We start from the raw sequence: 21844 nt of genomic DNA, 5'->3' as shown, positions 1-21844 counted from the left end.
TCCTCAGAGGACTAAACAGACCCTGTTTAAGACATCTCCTGCCCATCATGACATACAGTCTGGAGAGTTGCATTAAACATAAAAGAGAAGTAAATCAACTGCAAGCTTGTGAAGTTCCTTAGATCAGCTGTACAGAAAACGAGGAAGGGCAGAATTAGGAATGTTCAGATATGAAGAGACCTGCAGGTTAACCTGACCATGGAAGAAAGGCCGAGTGTTGCAAGGCTGAAGTGGCTAGGACACGTTAAGCTGATGCAGAAGACTCAAACAGCATGGAAGTATCTTGAAAAGATCGTTCCGGGATGAAGTCCAATTGGACGCCCTAGAGAAAGGTGGTTAGCTCAGATAAGAGAAGACCTAGAACAGAGAGGAGAAACATGGGATGCCCTAGAGAGAAGAGAAGCATACCAGGATCATAATAAATGGAGGCACATCGTTCTTAAACATCCTACCCGGCTCGCTGGAAAGAATTCATGATGACGATGACAGGGCGACTCCTTCCCAAGTGATCTGGAGTGATCTAGAAGCCTCTCTGTTCTTGGGTCTTCCAAGGATTCGGTTTCAACTAATTTTCCCCATAGCAGGTTGTGAGTTCTTTCAGGGAAACAGACAACTTTTGCTCAATAGTCTCAAACTGGCTAGCTTATACAGTAATAGCACGTTCATCTGTGTAGATGAAGCTTTCCGTTCCTTCAGGTATAGACTGGTCATTGGTGATGTTGAAAAGCAATAGTTCAAGGACACTTTGGGTAACCCATTCTTCTCGGGTTTCCACCTACTTCCTTTTCCCCGAAATTCAACAAAAAAATCTATTCTGAAGGAGGTTCTTCACCATAGGTGAGCTGGTAGTCTTTGGTGATGCTGTAAAGCTTTGGCAGATGCAGTTTATGGTTGACCCTGTCATAAGCTACCAATAAGTAGATAAATACTGCCCCAGAGATTTGCAGTCTCTTGAAACTGTCTTCAATGTGCTGTAACAATCTCAGTATTTGTGATTCACAGCTCTACTTCCATCCTGAATCCAGTTTGCTGAGCTATAAGAAGAGGTTCTAGCTTTCCTGTTAATCGGTCTCTCTAGCACCTTGTAAACATTGGCAAAGTAAGGAGATGGGTCAATATCTTTTAGGATCACCCGATCTTTGTTTTATTAATCATAATTAGTTTCAAAAGACTGAAAAACTTTAAAGTTATATATATATGGACAGACCGATTTACTTGAATGCAGCTGAATTACTTTTCCTAGCTAGACGATGTGAATATCACATGTCAAATGTCAAACTTCACAGGTGTGTTCAAAGAAGGAGAAGAAGAATCATAAACAAAAACTACCAAGAAAATTTACACTAGAGGCTAGATTCTAATGAAATAGTCTGCAAAGAAATGGAACACAATTAGGAAGAAACAAATCTCATACTTTAGACATCAGACAGCAGGAAACAGGACCAGGAGAATTATAGGAAAAATGATGTAACAGTAAGAGCAACATTAGATAAATTAGACATCTAGGAAGATATGAATCAACTACAAATTATAATAGAACCTTTCAAAACCAAACCAATCTATAAACCAAGATCAACAGGCAGACGATGTGATGGGTGATATCAGACGAAGAAATAAAATTAAGATCAGAGAGAATGAAGAAGTACTGGGCTGACAGGACACTGAAAACCCTTTTTTTATAAAATTGACTAAAGTGGTCCAATGAAGGCCATAAAATGTTATAATAATAATAATAATAATAATAATAATAATAATAATAATAATAATAATAATAATAATTTATAAGTACTCTCAAGAATTTTATTATATACCTTACAATTACCAAAAGAAGAAGTGAATAATTTAAAAAAAAAGACTTACTCCTTTACAAGAACTCTGCTGATATCACGTTCTTCACTGCGAGCTGCTTCTTTCAGATTCTAAGAGGAAAGAAAAAAAACTTGTCAAAATTTGAAATGAAAAGTGAATTACAAACTAAAAACTTCATGTTAAGTGGGATCAACTGGGACAATATACAGTGTATGAAACTTCTCGTATTATTATTATTATTATTATTATGCAACTGACGAGGGCTCTGCCCAAGTTTGAAATCACGTTCCTTTCACAAGGGATAATGAAATGAAATGGCATATGGCTTTTAGTGCCGGGAGTGTCCGAGGATACGTTTGGCTCACCAGATGCAGGTCCTTTGATTTGACGTCCGTAGTCGATCTGCGCGTCATGATGAAGGTGAAATTATGATGAAGACGACGCATGCACCTAGTCCCCGTGCCAGCAGAATTAACCAATTATGGTTAAAATTCCAGATCCTGCCGGGAATCGAACCCGGGACCCCTGTGACCAAAGGCAAGCATGCTAACCATTTAGTTCACAAGGGATAACAAACATTTTCAGGGCTAGGAAAAATGTGATTGAACTAAGTGATAATAGAAAAATTTGTGATGCGATACACAAGGCATTTTTATTTAGATTTAACCTTTTCACTGCTAATATGTCGAGCGACTGTCAGAACCCTCCATGCTGAATTTTTTTGTACGAATATAATATCTAAAAATATATGAAATACACGAAACATGAGCAAGAATAATAAAAAATATCATCTGAATTGGCAAAGGAATTCCAGAATTTTCAGTTTTATTATTTCATTCTTTTGCACAAAATTTAAGGACAGAGAAAATCAGGGTTGTCCATTACAGGCAAACTACACTATTTTATAAAAAGTTCGATATTCAATCACTGACATCTGAGTACTCATCTTCCAAGTCAAGAGTATTCACAGCTTCTATAAGTTCGAACTCCAAGTGCACACGCTCTCCGCTACTTGAAGACATTTTTACAAGCCCTGGACACAGGTGCTTTTCAGGACTGCCAACTTAGTGCATTTTTTTCAAATTTTTAACCACTTAAAATGCAATCTTGCATTTTGGCTTATGGTCCAATATGTTCTTGAAAGATGTAGCTTGCTGCCGCTCAAGTATGAAAACCAAAGGAAACTCCAAAGATATGTATTTCCTTTTTAGAAATATAGCTGAAGTTGCCGACGAGATAACTGAGGCTTAGCAGTGTAAGGATTAATATGATGAGAATAGGGACTTTGAATTTACAACATGCTAAACGGGAAAACGTGTTAATGAGGTTTCACTGTAATTACTAATCAAAACTGACAATCCAAAAATTACGTGGACAAATACAGTAATTGAATTATGGTCATTTCTATTTAAGCCTTTTACGTTTTACGTGAAATATTCAATGGAATTTTTTATGATGTACTGATGGGAGACAATGAAGAACAAATTCAACAACTAAATTAATGAGTGAAGTGAAAGAACAAAGTACCAAGGAATAAAAATCATTAAAGAAAAAAGCAAGACAGATGTAGTAACAAGAAAGGACAGGAATGGAAAAGATGTGTGAACATGAATGGGCCAGCCACAGGAGATCCTAAAGAAGTTTAGCTCTTACAGTGCCAAGATGCCGATGCATTGGCACTTAAATTCAGTACAAAAAATGCCAAGATGCCGATTCGATTGGCATGCTCTTATGAATGGCGTAGTTATGGAGTGAGATGCTAGATTGTTCTACAAATCGGGTAAGATCACGCGGTCCCACGAGCATCGTAATTAAATCACGTTGTAAAAATCCCACCTTATCCGTTCCTCGAAGAAACGATTTCCCGTATCACCCGTCCAGAAAATTCAGTCCCATCAACGCTAAATCCTCGATCAAGTGTTTCTCAATAAACTGTATCTCATGAAAGGACATCTATGGCATATTTATGGATCTTGGCGTTAACGCCCCATAATGAAACGTCGTATGGCTTTTAGTGCCGGGATATCCCAGGACAGGTTCGACTCGCCAGGTGCAGGTCTTTCTATTTGACACCCGTAGGCGACCTGCGCGTCGTGATGAGGATGAAATAATGATGAAGACAACGCATACACCCAGCCCCCGTGCCACTGGAATTAACCAATTAAGGTTAAAATCCCTGACCCGGCCGGGAATCGAACCCGGGACCCTCTGAACCGAAGGCCAGTACACTGACCGTTCAGCCAACGAGTCGGACACGCCCCATCATTGCGATAATTAGAGCAAGTACTATACCTACTGGAAAAGCAATAGACAGTGAACTTGCAAAAAGGACCATCTTAGCATTGAATTCGGGTGGTATTGTTTAGAGAATCTCAGAAATTATAAAGCGGAGAGTGGCCACAACAATTGTAAGGAGATACAGAGCATTTTGACAGCTCTACTTGAAGACGGAACGAGTTTCGTCAAATGTTCGCACTTATAAAACGTCCACATTATGTCCAGTGCTAGATATTTATATTTTTACTTTTTTCGATTGTATTGCTGAACAGGTTTTCGGCACTTTCCTCACGGCACTGTATAGTAACTGGGCTTTCAGGCAGGAATCGAAACTGCTCCTTCTTAACACAAATCTTGCACAAACCTAGTGCCTACTTTAATATTATTGTATACAATTATGTTATCGAGACCAGAACATATGTTGCACCTTATTTACAAAAAGCCATGGAAGGTCCTGGGATTGCCTGTTAATGTTTTGGTCCTAATACAAGACTGGGAATTTTATGTTTTCGTGTTAAAAGTAAAAAACCGCAGTCATTTTATTTGCGCACGTTACATGTACAAAATAAATGGTTTGTAACATTTCCAACTCGTACTGACATGTGCAGGAAGCGCGCTTTCCAGCTGAGCCCAAGGACACGAATTGAATATAATGCATTTGAGAACTTCTGAGAAAAGATGCTTACCTTTGAAACCATTCTCAAGTTCAACATTACCTTTAAAAGTCCGATGTAGGCCTAATTTATGCGGTACAAGATTTCCAGAAACTGACTATGAACCAGAGACCAAATTACAATGGAAGATTAAGAAAAGAAGGGATTTTGCCATCATGCTGGGCGCTTTTGTATTTAATGTGCTTTATTTTATTAGATGAGAGAATTAAAAACTAATTATGGTCGATTGTCGTTTTTTGAAGAGTTTGGCTAATCAAAGTTGCTGAACTGAAAGAAATTTTCACAGGAAAATGACGAAGTTTCCCCTCTAAAACTGAATATAAAGTATCGAGATTTTGAACTTGCGTACCGGTAATTAATGTTTGATGCCGGTTTCACGGTCTAACTTGCCTGCTCCTCATCCGGAGAGCCCGGGTTCGATTCCCGGTCCGGTAAGGCATTTTTACCTGGATATAATAGCTAGTTCCAGGTCCACTCAGCCTGCGTGATTACTTTTAATTGAGGAGCTATCTAATGGTGAGATGGCGACCCCAGTCTAGAGAACCACCAATAACGGCCGAGAGGATTCGTCACACTGACCATGCGTCACCTCGTAATCTGCAGGCCTTCAAGCTGAGCAGCGGTCGCTTGGCAGGCAAAGGCTTATTGGGGCTGTAGTTTGGTTTGGTTCAGGAGTGTTGTAAGATTATAATTATACATATTTCATTTTTGAGATGTTTAGCCAAATTGCTGATGGCTTTCATTCATTCCCAGATTTTTTGTTTTCCCGTGTTGTACAATTTATTTTAATGGTCCCTCCAAAAGTGGAGAATCGAGGTTCCACTGTATTGAGTCACTGACAGGTTACACTGTCGGTGTCTTTCAATCTACATGTTCCATGCTTTGGTAAATTAATTTATAAATTGGAAAGTAGGCCTAATTTCACAACATAAATTGGTATGTATGATCCTAAATAAGAGATAACATTGCTTATCTTCGCTGACACTTGGGATTTAGTGTACAATGAGCTAATTCATTTCAAATTATATTTTTTCTTTCTTTTAAAAAAAATATCTTGTCTTTTAGGCAAAATGGAATAGATAAACTGGTTACAGCACAGCATGTTACCAAGAATACATATAATAAAAAGTGTCTCTCAATAGCAACCAACTTGAAACACTACAAAACAGTCACCCAGCCACAAATTGCATATGCAAGTGAAACATTATTCAAAACAACAAACACAGTTGCAATAGATAAAGTACTCAAGTTAGAAAGGAGAATAGTGAGGAACTGTATAAATAAAAATTATCAAGTAAACAGAGTCTGGAGACTAGCTTCCAATGAGACAGTTTATAAAGAAATAGAACCCGTGACTAGCACAATGAAAAAGAAACTAATATCATTCTTAGGCCATTTAATAGGGTCACCAGAAAATAGAATAGGTAGAAAAATAATAGAAAAATTATGTAAGAGTAAGAATAATATTAGAAAAACACAGAACTTAGACGACATGACAGAGTTGCATATTACAATAGAAGATTTAAAATACAAAACCAATACACTCAAAATATTGAAAGATAAACACACTAGACTACAGAGAAAAATCAACAAGCAGAGAATAGGATGAAAGGATGAAACAGTACTGGGCTGACAAAAAGAAGAAAACCTCCATAAACGTAGGTAGTCCTATGTTGGCTAAAAAATTTAAATAAATAAAAAATAATTATATTTTTTGCACAGTAATCCATGAATTACTTTCTGTCAAATGCAAATAACATTTATATAGTCCTTGGAGTACATCAAGCTAACATACCAAAATTTTATCTCCATATCTCTTAAACTCGGGGTTTTATTAACTTTTTTATACAATGATGCACAATCCATTGAAACGTGCCTGGCATTCTATGCATATGATGACCTATTCTGGGTAGACATCTAAAGCGTTAAATACAGTAGAATCCTGCTTAACCCCTCAGCGCCGACCTCTATACGTGGTATAGACCCATACATGGTTTCACATTTACGGCTATAGCGCGAAGAGTTTTGGAGTTACTGATATGCAAATTGTTTTGTTTCCAAGAAGACATTTTCGGGTTTATCAGTGTTGTAAATAAGAATTGAAAAATTGTTATAATGTAGTTGTTTTTGCAAGGATAATTATTTGTCAAGTAAGTCTAAGCACTAATCTCTTGCTTTTTTTTAAAGTCAGTTTGCTTCATTCTTTCCCACAGAATAAAATAAGGAAATGATGATCTGAGAAGTTTGTCTTTTCATGTGATGTTCTTTGCTCTATTTGTACATTGGGAGTGCGGTTTATTTATTATATTTGTCTTTATTTCTCAGCTTGCAATATTTTCGTAACTCTCCACAAGCGCTCTGTGTAGGCATCAGTTAGTGCTGCTTTCTGTCATACGATACGAGAACCAGTTGTTCATGGTATATATCTCGTTTGAAAGACGATGTCTCGACCTTTCATCTGAAATATGTATCGAGTTGGTTTGTTTCGTCATAAATGTTATTCCCCTCATTCAGTTTCGTCCTGTTGCTTTCGGCCTCGCTGCAGCTTCATCAGTCCGTGTGACGCGCCGCGCTCAGCCGTGGTATGACTGACAGTAACGTGCTTGAAATATTGTATAATTCAGATGAAAGTTTAGTCGGAAGTAGTAGTGACAGTATAAGCAGCAGTGATAATGAAATAGATGAGGTAGCAGTGGTAAATGATGAGAGTGACGATGAGGAGGAAACAGTACTTGGAAATTTAGTGTAAGAGACTATAGATAATTATACAGGTCAAAGAGAAGTTTTCAACGGTGAATTCTGATTGCTAAATTCTCTAATAATACTCACACAGGTCACAGAGACAAATATTGAGCAATTACCTTATCGGGTTCAGTTGGTGAAAGGTTTGTTTACAAAATGCGCTCGGGAGGGAGGGGAACGAAATATTCAAGGCCGGCGCGCATCAGATAATACAGTTCCAAGGTTGCAGGAAAGACATTTTATCAGGAAATTAGCACCCAAGAGTTGGAAATCCAAACCTCAGAGACATTGTATCCTGTGCTCAAAACACGGCGAAAAGAAGACGTCAGTGTACTGCTGCCAGGAGTGTGACTTGAGTCCCTGTCTCAAAGAGTGCTTCGAACTCTATCACACGGAACTAAATTACTAAGGAAATGTGAAACTATTATGTAATTATCTGCATGTACATAGTTCTTTCATAAGGATTTCCAAATTTCGTGAAAATCGGGCTACTCTTATACTTGTAGTAATGCTTTAAGTGAACCGATGTATTTCAGTCGCGCGTAGTTGAAATCTCATCCGGCCGCGGGGTAGGAGGCTATTTAAATGGCTGCGACGCTGAGGGGTTAACTGATCTTCACTTATCCAACATCCTTTTTTTCCCAACACAACTTCCAAATCATGGAAAATTTTGTTAAGTGAGGTGTCAGAGAAAAATTCTCACAGTGAAGAAAGTATCAGCACAGAAAACATGGACATGTTGCCTTAGCTGAAACAATTCCTGGATGTACAGGTGCGACTGATGAAGACTTCAGATGGTAGTTTGAAGTGACTGAAGATACTGTCGTCGTCGTCGTCGTTAATAACAGTGAAAAAGAAAGATAAAAGGAAGAAAAATATTTCAAGGTGGTGCCAAAATAGCAAACAAGGAAGGATTCAAAGCCCCTGGGGCAGGAAAAGGAGGGTAACTTTCTATGATAATGTGGCGAGGTCATTTCCCAACAGACTGACCAATAGGTAAGTTTACCTTCTGGCAAAACAGAAATGTCCATACCATGTGGCAACAGAGACTAAGAAGGACTTAAAAGAGCTGGGGCAGACAAGACTTTCAAAACATACAGGCTAAAACCACTGAAGAAAAATGGTGGTGATGGTGGTGATTATTGTTTTAAGAGAAAGTACACATGTGCAACCATCCTTTATTAACACTAATCAGGAGGCAAAAATGGAAGGCGCAAGACACTTAGAAAAATGAAGGTATCAGCCAAGGAATGACAAGAGCCATGAAGGGTGTGAAAATGAAAGACTCCCTAGCATTCGCAAACCTAATACCGCAGGAATCTGGAAAGAACAAGAGTTGACCTAGGGAGGCCGGATAGGAGAGATGAAAGTGAGGAGCCTGGCACAAGTAAGTGGAAGCAATGCCAGAACTCAGCCAAGGCACTGTGGTCGCCAACCCACGCTCCCAAGTTAAGAATCCAAGGACCCCTGTTAGTCCCTTCTTACGAGAGGCAGGGGATACCGTGGGTGTTATTCTACTGCCCCCAACTACGTATACACGGGGAGGAGAATAGTAGTCAAAGCCCAGCTGTTGAACAAGCATGGTCCAAAGTGGACCTATTTGAAAGAATAATTATAAAAAACAGGATATATATACGAAAATCCAAACAAGAAATCAACTCAAAGATAGTGTTTGTGGGTTGAGTCCTTGATCTTCTCTGAGCTTGTTTCTACAGTTACCTGCAACGTAGAGATGGCTGAAAAATAACGTAGCAGTTACTTTGTCCCAGTTACATGTCTGTCACTGTTACAAATGTAACGAGGACGAGAAATAACAGGTTATCGAGTAACGACAACAGAAAAACATACTAGGTGAAAACAGTAACTGGGAAGTGGGGACCAGTCACTAGTAGCAGCTTGCACACTAGTAGCACCTTACAGACACAGAATGTGACCTTCAGATAGTACGCATGTCTTCCAAGTGAGAGCGGTTTCGTAGGAGATTGCTTTAAGTTCCTGCTGTCATCTGGTAGTGGTAACTAAAATGTAAACTGTTATCACACATTCAACTGTTCGTGCAAGGCTACCTACATTATAATATTATAAGTTTCACCCGTATAATTTTTCTTGTACCATAAATAAATTATTATGCCAACTTTCCATACTGAACTGATATTATAGAATGAACGTAGATAAAATGCATTTTGTAATACTATTTCACTTTGACATCATTATAATTGAATAAACCTGACCCCGCCGGGAATCGAGCCCGGGACCGCCAGGTGACAGGCAGGCGCGTTGCCCCCCTACACCGTGGAGCACAATGAGCACAATTGTTTGAATATTCATAACAAGTACAATAAACATTTCAGATTGTCATGAATGAAAAGAACGTGATAACGTCTCTTCACCCACTTAAGTTTTTATTAATTCATTTCACACAATCTATTATAACAAAATAACACATTATCGGTTCTTCCTCTAGATTTCAGAAAAAAATGCTATGTTGTCTTCTCATTTCATCCCCTGTCTGCCTTTTGATAACTTTATAGCAAATTGGAATGCGTGTTTTGCTGTTCAACAGTGTGTGTATTATAGTGATGCGTGCGCGCATGTGTGAGTGAATGAATGGCAATTTGCAACACAGCTGTAAGGGGACAAGCTTGAAGCCGTGACAAGGCTGTGACCAGTAAAAGGTGAGTAACGTTGGACGTTAAACGGGGACAAGCTTGAAGCCGTGACCAGGCTGTGACCGCACAGAACACCAATGTGTGACCGGTAAAAGGTGAGTAACGGTGGACGTTATTTTTCACTGATACTTTTCACAATTACTTTATTGTAGCAGTGACAGATGTAGCAGTTACACAAAAATAACCGTTTGTCACACCTCTACTGCAACGGATGGACAAAATGCACTTTTAACAATTCTGACTCAAAACCAAAAACAATTTCCTGGTACATTAACCCCTTAAGCGGGGAGCTCGGTACACACTAGCTCAATCTCAGGTGGGGAGCGATTTCCCCGATTGAAGAAAATATTTAACTATTGAAGGGCCAAAAGAGAAATATTTACTTGAATATAATGTATTTAATTCTTGAAAAATTCTATTATTTTAATTTTTCAATACTTTGTGCAAAAACGTACTAAGTGCTTTCACACTGTGATATCGAGATTGCTTCTTCCTAACAGCAAAGCTCTAGTTTTTGTTTATACAATAACTTTCACCTGAATATTTTAGGCAGTTTACTATCAATCTCTGCCTGGAAATAAATGTTTCTGTATATGTAAATTGTAGATTTACAAAGTTTACATATACTTAAAAGATGTGCAATGGAATAAATTATAATACTCACGAAATTTTCTGTTATGTTGGTTTGCGCTTTCGAGGGATCAAGTTTATATAGCCTCCCTACAATTACTAAGTGACATGAACGGACTACATTACACTACAATACAGGTAATATTTACAGTATTTACAGTCTTCACAGTGTTATGTCTTTTACAGCTGCTCATTATGATACACACGGAAGCAGGTCATGTTATATAACCTGTCTCGCCTTCACATAATTTATATAATTCCATTCCGAAACCCGATCGTTTTACTGTTATGTAAACTTTACACCCTAGGCATCCTTTCCATAGCAAGAGGTTCTCATCAATTGACATTTTGCTATCAGGGTATAAGCTTCCGAAAACTTTGCTAACAGGTGGTCAAATACTGGATTTATCTCGTATATTTTTGGAGGTAGTTTTGCATTATTCACCTCATTGTCAAAGATATGTATAAAGCTGTGGAGGAAAATCTAATAATATTAATGATGATGATAATAATAATAATAATAATAATAATAATAATAATAATAATAATAATAATAATAATAATAATAATAATAATAATGTTATTGGCTTCACGTCCCACTAACTACTTTTACGGTTTTCAGAGACACTGAGGTGCCGGAATTTAGTCCTGCAGGAGTTCTTTTGCATGCCAGTAAATCTGCTTACAAGAGGCTGACTTATTTGAGCACCTTCAAATACCACCGGTCTGAGCCAGAATCGAACGTGCCAAGTTGGTGTCAGGAGGCCGGCCAGGCCACTCAATCTGGGGAGAAAAAATCTCTTCTGTGTCATCAGAAAATAGGCGTAGTGAGTCAAGCGATTGCGAGAAATAATGTCCTAATTTAGGTTTCTGTACAATCCCCTGCAGCAACAGTATGGCCATAAGAAGCTTTATTTTATTTGTTCGGACACGGTCTTGATCTCGATTCCTACCTTTCGTCTTACTAAACTGGATTTTATGTGCGATTTCCTGCTCGGCATCTGTTGTCTGTTCAGCTATGTTCTGGTATATCTCATCATAAAAAAGTAATTAAAATATTTCGCTCAGTTTTGTTTTCCCTAAACACACTCTCTTTACATCACGATGGAAATTTGGATCAAAGCGGGAATTTCTTTGTCCATTTTTAGTATAAGTTGATGAAGAACTTGCAATGGTTGGATTGTAATCAGTATTATCGTCACAACTGTCACTGTCATGATCGCTACTTGAACTGGAATCGAACATGTGTCATCTCTTTTGCGACTGCTGAACATTTGCATCAGCTACGAGCCTGCAGTACTTATTCCAGGTAATTTCCTGTAACTTACGAATTCCCCTTCGGCAGAATTTACTTCACTAATACCACAATTCTCCCCACTAAATTCCAACATTTCGTTTATCATGACCCGTAAATCATCTTCCTCTAACAGTGGGGGCCGGTAATTTGTTACAGATATTTTAGCGGAAAAAATGTAAGAAAAAGGATCGAATAGAACTCGGGTCTCAGCAGTTTGGACGGAAATCATACAATATTACAGATGCGTACGATAATAAAATGTCGTGTAACTCGCGACAAACGCACACTCTAGTCGTGAAGGAAGGGGATAATAAATCAGGTCACAGTTCTAAAATGTCATCAGAGATGTCTTTTCAGTGTCATAATCACTAGAAATCCCTTCAACAGCAATATTATTACATCCAAGGGACAATTAGGCGGTGAGCTAAAGCTTCAGCGCGGAGCTATTAGGCTGTAAGTCGTTCTTGCCCGGACGTCAGTTGCGTTCTTTATGTTGCAATTCATAGATGACACATAGGTATTGGGAGAACATAGTTGAAAAAATTTACATCGGAGGGCAGACTCATCCGGAATATGCTGCTGAAAAGAAAAGAAACCTCTGCAGGCAGGCAACTGAGAAAAAAAAATTTGAATTGGCGGATATATCCGCGTTCCCCACCAAGCGACTTGTAGCTGCGGATCTCGCCGCATCGCCCACCCAACGGGTTAACAGCAAGGAGGAGCCTCCGTGTCTCAGGCGGCAGCGCGCCAGCCTCTCACCGCTGGATTCCATGATTCAAATCCCAATCACTCCATGTGAGATTAGTGCTGGACAAAGCAGAGGTGGGACAGGTTTTTCTCCGGGTACTCCGGTTTTCCGTGTCATCATTCCAGCAACACTCTCCAGTACCATTTCATTTCATCTGTCATTCATTAATCATTGCCCCAGAGGAGTGCGACAGTCTTCGGCAGCCGGCACTATTCCTATCCTCGCCGCTAGATGGGAGCTTCATTCATTCCATTCCTGACCCGGTCGAATGACTGGAAACAGGCTGTGGATTAACATCAAGGACTTCAAAAAATTGGCCTACAACTAGAAGACCAGAAGACGCACACAAACGAAACCTTTTCTGAACAATAATAGTGACTTTTGGGACTCTCCAAGATGAGAAATGGATAACTGGTGCAAAATAGTTGGATGAATGCCGTGCTCAATACAGCAAGCTAATAGAAACCAGCTGGATCAAACGAATAATTAATAATCGCCAGAATGTTAAACAAACCACTTTCTTCAAGCTGATAACTAACACGTGAAAAATTAAAAAATAAAAAATAAATAAACAATCTCAACCCTGAAACATGTACCTGTATTGAAGATGACGGTGATTCTTCTTCCTCTTCCTCTACTTTTGGTAGAAGCACTTCTGCTTTAACTTCTTCTTTAAACTTCACATCCAGTACTTCCTCGGGATCAGTTTCTGGCAGACTGGCCTGGGAAGGAAAATAGTTCATTTTCAACAAAAACATTTGCATTAATAAACCTCATCACAGACAGATTTAATCAGATCCGTTAGAAACTACAAGAATGCCACTGGTTACGAAGTACTGTAAACCAATCTACAAGTGTCACTCCACAGCAACTATACTGCCGTCAGCAAAAAAAGCAGTCATTCCATAAGTGTTCATGTTAACGTTTGTTGGTTGATACTACCACAGAACGCCTGCGCGGAGACATCAAAATAGTTCGTTCAAAGCCATATCATAGCATAATGTGATAGCATAAGCTGGAAAATTTATAATGTCCAATAACAGACCATTTATATTGGTATTATAACGCGATCCTTCGTGCATAATGTCCAAAATATAATTTCTCAAAGAATTTCATTCAGAATAATATGCAAGAACTGATTTATTGTCATTAATATAAGCAAGCAATTCAATCTGAAGAATGCTAGGGACCCATGCCCTCATGCTTGACCCACCATGTTGAATCTCTAGCCTCGATGGCATAGTCCATTCACACCGTATTCGATCTTTAACCATAATGGCATCGACCATTCGCGAAGGTTCGATGGAAACTTTACCAGTACCTTCATTCACCTCCATAGAGTTGCTGTGGAGTGTGGTAAAAGGATACATTGCGCATAATAATAAAACTTGCAGAAGTCGGAATGTTAACGAGACTCTGGTGATGTAACAGCTGTAATATAGGGTGCCTTTCATCACGTGGTGATGGAAGAAATGAGATTCTGGGAATCGGATGGTCTGTGTGATACGTCGATCGTCTCGTCATTAATCTGAATGATATGAGCATCAGTGAGAAAAAGGAGAGAGAGGAATCCAACTTGGAAGGAGTTTATCGTTTATCAGATTCTAATTAGGTAAGGGTGCTTTCTTTTTTTTTCAATTTTCTTTCATATTGCCTTTTCAAAACTCAATTTCCCTTCTAGAATTTAATTTTATTGAAATGTCAATAAACAAAAGTGTGAATTTTTTCTTATATGTGCTGTTGTGAATGATTTATTACGTATTTACATTTTGGCCATAACCTCAAATCCTTCAAACTCCTGTAATTTATTTCGTTACTGAGGTGTTAAATATCCAGATGTGATATGTTATTCGCTTGTTATTTATTCCTCGCGGACAATGAATATAATATGCTTCACAATCCATATCATCTTTGCATTTCATCTACATGTTGACATCAGTGGCACCCAGCGACAGTCTGATGTAATCACGACAATCAGGCGAGGTAATGACAGTTTCTAGACAACCCCATGTCTCGTGCCATGTGCTCAGAAATAGCCCGGCCATTCTCCAATCAACGTGAAGACTGCAGATGGATACATGATGTTCTTTGTTTATATGAGTTACGGTTCTCTTGATGATGACAGAATAGACACAAGGCAGAAAGACCCTGTTTGAAGTGTAGTTCATTCCACGACCTCCAGTCAAGGAGAAAGACAGCAGACAGCAGCTATGATAATCTCAGTACACAGCAGTCCCCTCTGTTAAAATTATTGGGATGTGTAACGATTTTTATCATGTGTCTAGTTACTATGAAGTGATAATTGCCCTTATTGCTCTGAAAACAATATTTGTAACATAATCAAAACATGTCAGACCTCAATAGATGTAACACGACCTAAAACTCGGGTATATCCAAAACACTACAATGTAATTTAGTGGTCATGAAAGTCTACAGTTAAATACTGTGTATATCTTCTATAGAGCTCCCTATTCCCATCCCAACCTGTGATGGTGTTTGTCATAATATATGTTTCTATATACGACGATCAGTCCTGGGAATGCTGAATTTTATCTATAATAATGAAAGGAAGTGTTTGTCTGTGCGCAATGCCCAGCAAAATCTACAGCACACAGAGATCTGAAATTTTGAACACACAGGTAGATGGAAGGGGGTCCGAATGCTCCTCTAAGCCGGAATTTTCGCTTTCGTTGGGGAGTTATGAGCGAAACACCATAAGAAAACGTGTATTGGGATATGACAATCCAACGTGCTGTCACCAAGATTATATGCATAGAATCACTGTCACTAGGCAACATACATAAGGTAAGTAGAGAACATAATTCAAGGAGCCATTTTACGTCCGTGGCACAGGCAGCTGTTTTTGGTCTTACTGTATATGGGGTGAAGGCATACGACACTGTTGATGGTGATTCGTCCGTCGCATGGGGATGTAAAGTCTTGAGCTATTCGAGAGGAGTGGGCTATGTGCCGGCGCCGGGTTTCATCCTCTTTATTCTTACTATCATATATCATGCCATTCATTTCATCTCATTAACTCGTCCAGGTTGACGTCATGAAAGATATCCGGTCGTAAAAACTCACTACGAAGATTCATCTCACTTCATACCCAAACCGCGTAGAGAAAGGGGACAAAGGTTGGACATGTATACATTTAGAGGAAATATATAGGACACAAGATATATGTATTATTCCTTGTTTAGTCTTATCGTCTATCAGTCAAGATGCCATTTTAAATCCGTGGAATAGGAAGCCATTTTCCTTCGGTCCATGATGTCTGTCTGTCTGTCTGTGTGCATGTGTGTGATGCCCAGCTAAATTTACGGCAAACAAAGATCTGAAATGTTTGTCATAGGTGGGCACAGGTTTTCACCTAAGACGCATGGCTGTGTCTAAGAGCAATTTTTGCACCAAGACATGAAGCTGTCAACGTCATCAATAAGCAACACTCACAAGAATTACCCAATGTTCTACAAAGTTACAAGTCTATCGACTACACGGCAGAGATTTTGAAAGACTTGAAGTCACCTGGAGTACCCTCGAACATCTTAGAGCAGACGATTGTGGCACCGATTATCCTTCTTAAGAATAAGAATCCTGCCCTTTGCAATGAACATGACTCTGAAACTGATGACTAATATTACTGAAGCCATTCTCATGATTGGGCATGCCACGAGCGAAGTAATATTTATTCCTCGGATTCAAATAATTTCTTCGGATATGCAGTTTAAGTTTAGATGTCTGCAGTTCCCTGTTTGTTTCAGTTTCGCTATGAAAATCAACAAGGCACAAGAACAATCTTAAAGTTGTAGGACTCCATCTTCGAAAAGGCCGCTTCTCCCATTGTCAACTGTACGTGGTTTGTTCAAGAGTTGGAAAGGCAAATGCACTATATATCTTAGCTCCATTTGGAAGGACACTAATATAGTTCAACCGGAAGCTCTATAAGGAAAAAATAGTTTTTTTATTATATAAAATAGTTTAATAATATATGCAGGCAAAGCCGCGGGTATATGCTAGTATAAGGATATAAGATGGAAGTATTCTTTTACATCACCAATCATTCAGCCACTAGTATAAGACAACTGGTTAAGAAATGAAAATAAATTACACTGTAATTACTTTACCATTCATGAACTACTCACAACAGTCACGGACTCGAAGTGGTCCTCACGCCACACTGGTTCCTCTTTGATGTCTAACTTCGAATCCATACTTCAGAGCTTATGAAAGAACTTCAGAAGTTATGCAGTACAAGGGAAATGAAACACTGAAGATCACACCCATCCTGAAAGAAGAAGTACAATATTACAAAGTGCTGATGAGGATGATGATGATCATGATGATGTATGTTGTTTAAAGGGGCCTAACATCTAAGTGGCCTGCCACTCCATCTCCCAATAAGGTCTAAGGCCCCTAATGGTACGAGATGGACGACATGAGATGATAATTAAAATTTTTAAATGTATCCACTGACTGGAATTTAAAAGAAATGGTGATGAAAAATGATTATGGGAATAAAACAATTAGTGGATCTAATTCGCAATGCCTTATTTTCTGATAAAAATATAGAAAAATACAGGTGACAATGGAATAAAGCATTGCGTGGAAGTACAGTATGTATGTGTATGTATATATATATATATAATTCAAGTTAGAAGTTAAAATAACACATTAAAATATGCAAACACTAAAATAGAGTCAATGGGATAAAAGTGTAGCTAACAAAAATATACTTGCTTGCTTGTTGATGATGCTTGTTGTTTAAAGGGGCCTAACATCGAAGGTCATCGGCCCACAAAAATATACTAAGACAACATTACACATGATAAAAAAGGCCACTATCCCTCATAAAACGAATGACGTCTGCTGACTGCTCGTCATCACGCAGGATGAGGGAGATGGTACTCGGGGGGTTTTAGTCTACGGCGCAGATTGACCAGGTCCATGCACTCTGTAAGGATGTGTACCATGGTAAGATGATCACCGCAAGTACACACCGGAGGGAGTTCTCCTTTCAGTAAATAGGAGTGCGTTATTATACTGTGGCCGATCTGAAGATGACATAATACCACTGCTTCTCTCCGAGAAGTCCGAAGGGAAGACCTCATACCTTCGCTGTATCTTTTATCACTCTCAGCTTATTTGGAAGTGGAGTGACCTGTCACTCCATCTCCCAATAGTACATAACCAAATGTCTCAGCTGAGAGCAAATATCACTTGCTGGAACCTTGTAAGGCAACGGGGGCAATGTAACTGCCTCCTTGGCAGCCTTAACTGCCAACTCGTTTCCCTCTACACCCATGTGGCTTGGGAGCCACATAAACATGATTCTGATGCCGGCATCTGAACACCCGGCCAGCAGGTCCTGGATTCGCTGCACCAGAGAGTGCTGAGGAAAACAGGTATCAATAGACTGTAGCAAGCTCAAGGAATCAGTACACACCAGAAAGTGTCGGTTCTCATTGGACAGTGCCCACCACAGAGCTTCAAAGATAGCATAGAGCTCTGCTGTACATACACTACAGGTTTCCAGGAAGGCAAAAAGAAACCAATTGATATCGACAACAAACGCACAGCCCACTTCCATTTCTGCCCTCGAAACATCCATGAAAACGACGACTGAACCTGGATACCAGCCAACAACGGACAAGAAGAGCCTCCAATAAATCGAAGGGTCCGTGTTCTCCTTCGGGCCAGTGTGCAGATCCAGGACTATTTCAGGTCATCGTATTATGCACAGAGGTATCCTACTTGGTTGTCTGAGAAGGTAGCGGAAAAAAGGTACGTCAAACACACTGTGACTGTTATCCAGGCGTATTCTAACTGGCTGCGTTGCTCGAGGATAAGCAGGGTACAGCTGATGGTTTCTATTGTTGAATATGCAAGGATAGCTTGGATGAAGTGGCATCTGTCATAAATTTTCAGCATAGGACAGAAGCATTTGCTGATGCCTCAGGTGTAAAGGTGGCACACCAGATTCAGTGAGCAGGCTAGCAATGGGGCTTGTACGAAAAGCTCCCGTTGCCAACCTAACACCGCTACGGTGGATGCTATTCAGTTTTGCAAGGATGCTTTGCCTGGCTGATACATATGCTGCACTGCCATAGTCGTACTTGGACAAAATATGTGCCCTATAAAATCGTAGGAGCACCGTGCGGTCAACCCCCCAATTAGTGCTGCTAAGAAACTTCAAAATATTCAACTTCTTAGTGCACATGTGGCTCCCACGATAATTTGCTATTGAACAGGACCCCAAGGAATTGGTAAGTGTCAACTACGGGAAGAATGACACTTCCTAAATAAAGCTGGATAGAACTCTGCAGGTATACCAGGTGGTCAGTGGTCGAGCGAGCAGCTTGAAAACCACACTGGTACTCAGACAAAAGTCCTTGTTTCTATAACCACCACACAAGTCTACGATTTACCATCCTCTCAAATAGCTTGCACAAACGGTTAGTAAGACAAATAAGTCTATAGCTTCCTGCATACTTGGGGTTTTTGTCAGGCTTGAGGACAGGAACGACTATGCCCTCTCGCCACTGAGATGGAAACTCACCCTCTATCCAGATTCGGTTGAACACACGAAGGAGATAAAACAGACTATCCTCACTAAGGTGTTTCAACATCTGGTTATGGACATTGTCTGATCCAGGAGACGTGTCCTTGCAAAGCGCCAACGCGCTGCGGAGTTCCCACTCCGTAAATGGCACCTTATAGTCCTCTGAAGCTTGAGTGGCAAAACTAAGGTGATGACGTTCTGCCTCGCATTTCAGAGCGAGGAAATCACGATGGTAATTCCCGGAACCAGACACATCCGCAAAATGACGGACTAGATGGTTAGCAACTGAGGGTGGTTCAGTGATGATACGGCCTGCAATGGAAATTCCCAGCACAGAAGATGATCCTTGGATACCTGAAATACATCAAAGTTCAGGCCACACTTGAGATGATGGAGTATGTGAGGTCATAGACGACACATATCTCTCTGATATAGATGTTGATTCCCATAGGGAATCTGAAATATTTGTCCTGAATGAGCAAATTCATAATACCAATATAAATGGTCCGTTATTGGACATGAGGGCGAAACGCTGGCAACCAAGAATGAGCTAGCTGGAAAATTTATAATGTCCAATAACGGACCATTTATATTGGTATTACATATCTCTCTCACAAAGCTTTCTTACTTTGGCGAAAAAGAACTCGCGCCTTAGCGTGGAGTTTCTTTAATGTTACCAAGTTGGCCACAGTAGGCTGCCTATGATAGCGTTTATGAGCACGATGGCATTCTTTGATAGCTGCTGCAATTTCTTCGTTCCACCAAGGAACGAGTTTTCACCGAGGAGTCCCTGAGGAGGAGGGAATGGACTCCTCAGCAGCAGCAAGAATAACTTCTGTTATGTAAGTTATTTCACCGTCTACGGTCCATCTGGTCATGTTGTTAAAGACAGCTAGTGATGTGAACTTTGGGCGATCAGCATGTTGAAGAATCTATTGAGGAGAAGCCTCGATGGATTTTTGTTTCAACAAAGTAAGAATAATAGGAAAATAGTCACTGTCACAGAGATCATCGTGTGTATTCCACTGAAACAGCGGAACCAACGTTTGGCTGCACAGACTTACGTCTAAGCGAAAGTATGTGCCGTAACGTACACTGAAATGAGTTGGTTCACCTGTGTTCGAAATACATAAATCCAGCTTTGTTACTAATGTTTCCAACTCCCTTCCACTGGGGCAAGACGTTTCAAAACCCTATATGGGGTGATGGGTGTTAAAATTGCCCAGTAAGAGGAAGGGAGGTGGAAGCTGACCTAGAAGATCAGTGACGTCATTAATGTTAAGAGGGTGGCCTGGTGGAAAATAAACATTACACACTGTTGCTACGACAAGCAGGGGTACCCGCACCGCAACTGCTTCTCGTGGGATTCTTAGAGGAACCTCTTCGCTATAAGTATCAGAATGAACAAAAATACCCACGCCACCGGACGCCCATTGAGCATAGGTGATTAGGTGGAAAGCTCCCCTCTTTATAATTGTGTATATTAAACAATACGGACATGAAACTAACAGATTATAACAATATCGTTCTGTCGAGTATAGTCTAAAATTTCTCAAGACCATATGATGACCTGGTCTGAGGTTTGTCTCCTGAATAAAGACTATACTCGCCACGAACTCACTGAGCTGGTGTACCTCAGCAAGATGCCTGTGATAACTTACAATTCCACTCTTAACAGTGACATAGTTCTGGTAGCAACCAGAAACCTAGGGAAGCTGGATCCCATTCCTTCATGATGCGAATGTTCCAAGGGGGTTGAACCCCTCAAGGAATCAAAAGTTAGACTTTGGTGGGGACCACCTTGGGCAGGTCGAAGACGTTTCGAAGCCATGCCCGAAATCATCCTCCCTGAATGCCACCCACTCCGATCAGGGGTCTGTGTAGCTGAACTAAGCAGTCAAGGCAATACCCACCTGGTCGTAGCCGGCATTTCCCAGGGTCGGATGTTGGACAATGCCCAATACGTAATGACTGAGGCAATGAGCACTAGGACCCCCTTCCTCCAATCACCCGCAATAGCACGTACCCCATAGCGTATACAGACCACTAAATATAGAGAAACAATAAAAAACAAATAATATGTCCTTCTGGCATTCAGCTGTGCGGGGACCTGTGTCGTCAGGTGGATACTACTGCAAGGGAACATGATGCTCCCACCCACCGTTCCCTGGGTGGTCACTGCACGGGCTTTCGGGCGTAATCGCACACTTCAAGCAGCATGCACATCAAGAATTTAGAATCGGTCTACAACTAACCCTCAAAAAACAACAAAAAATAAAGAGGGGACATTGGCCACATGACCCTTTTAGTCATCTTCTACGACAGGCAGGGATTACCTGTGATTGTATTCAGTCCCCTCCCCCATCCACAGGAGGTCCAACATGTGATATCAAGCCGCAATCCATGTCCGTGCCTAGGTTTCCCCTTTTAGTTGCC

At 40.1% G+C, this 21844-nt stretch overlaps 1 protein-coding gene across 9 annotated transcripts in view; it reads right to left on the bottom strand.

The window, feature by feature from the left end:
- Positions 1–21844, bottom strand: part of LOC136884941 (zinc finger protein OZF) — a 150854-nt gene that overhangs the window by 125547 nt on the left and 3463 nt on the right. For 8 of the 9 annotated variants that reach the window (XM_067157271.2, XM_067157268.2, XM_067157266.2 and 5 more), the window contains exons 2-4: positions 16992–17134; positions 13443–13568; positions 1861–1919 (exon numbers count right to left, since the gene is read on the bottom strand). In XM_067157271.2, the coding sequence (XP_067013372.1) occupies positions 1861–1919; positions 13443–13568; positions 16992–17060 (254 nt within the window). In that variant the 5' untranslated portion in view covers positions 17061–17134. Of the gene's footprint in view, positions 1–1860; positions 1920–13442; positions 13569–16991; positions 17135–21844 lie in introns of those variants that run through there. The other variant, XM_067157274.2, reaches the window with a different exon arrangement.

The sequence above is a fragment of the Anabrus simplex genome, chromosome 13, assembly GCF_040414725.1.
Source record: "Anabrus simplex isolate iqAnaSimp1 chromosome 13, ASM4041472v1, whole genome shotgun sequence".
Taxonomy (NCBI): domain Eukaryota; kingdom Metazoa; phylum Arthropoda; class Insecta; order Orthoptera; family Tettigoniidae; genus Anabrus; species Anabrus simplex.
This window is presented reverse-complemented; position numbering and strand designations above follow the sequence as displayed.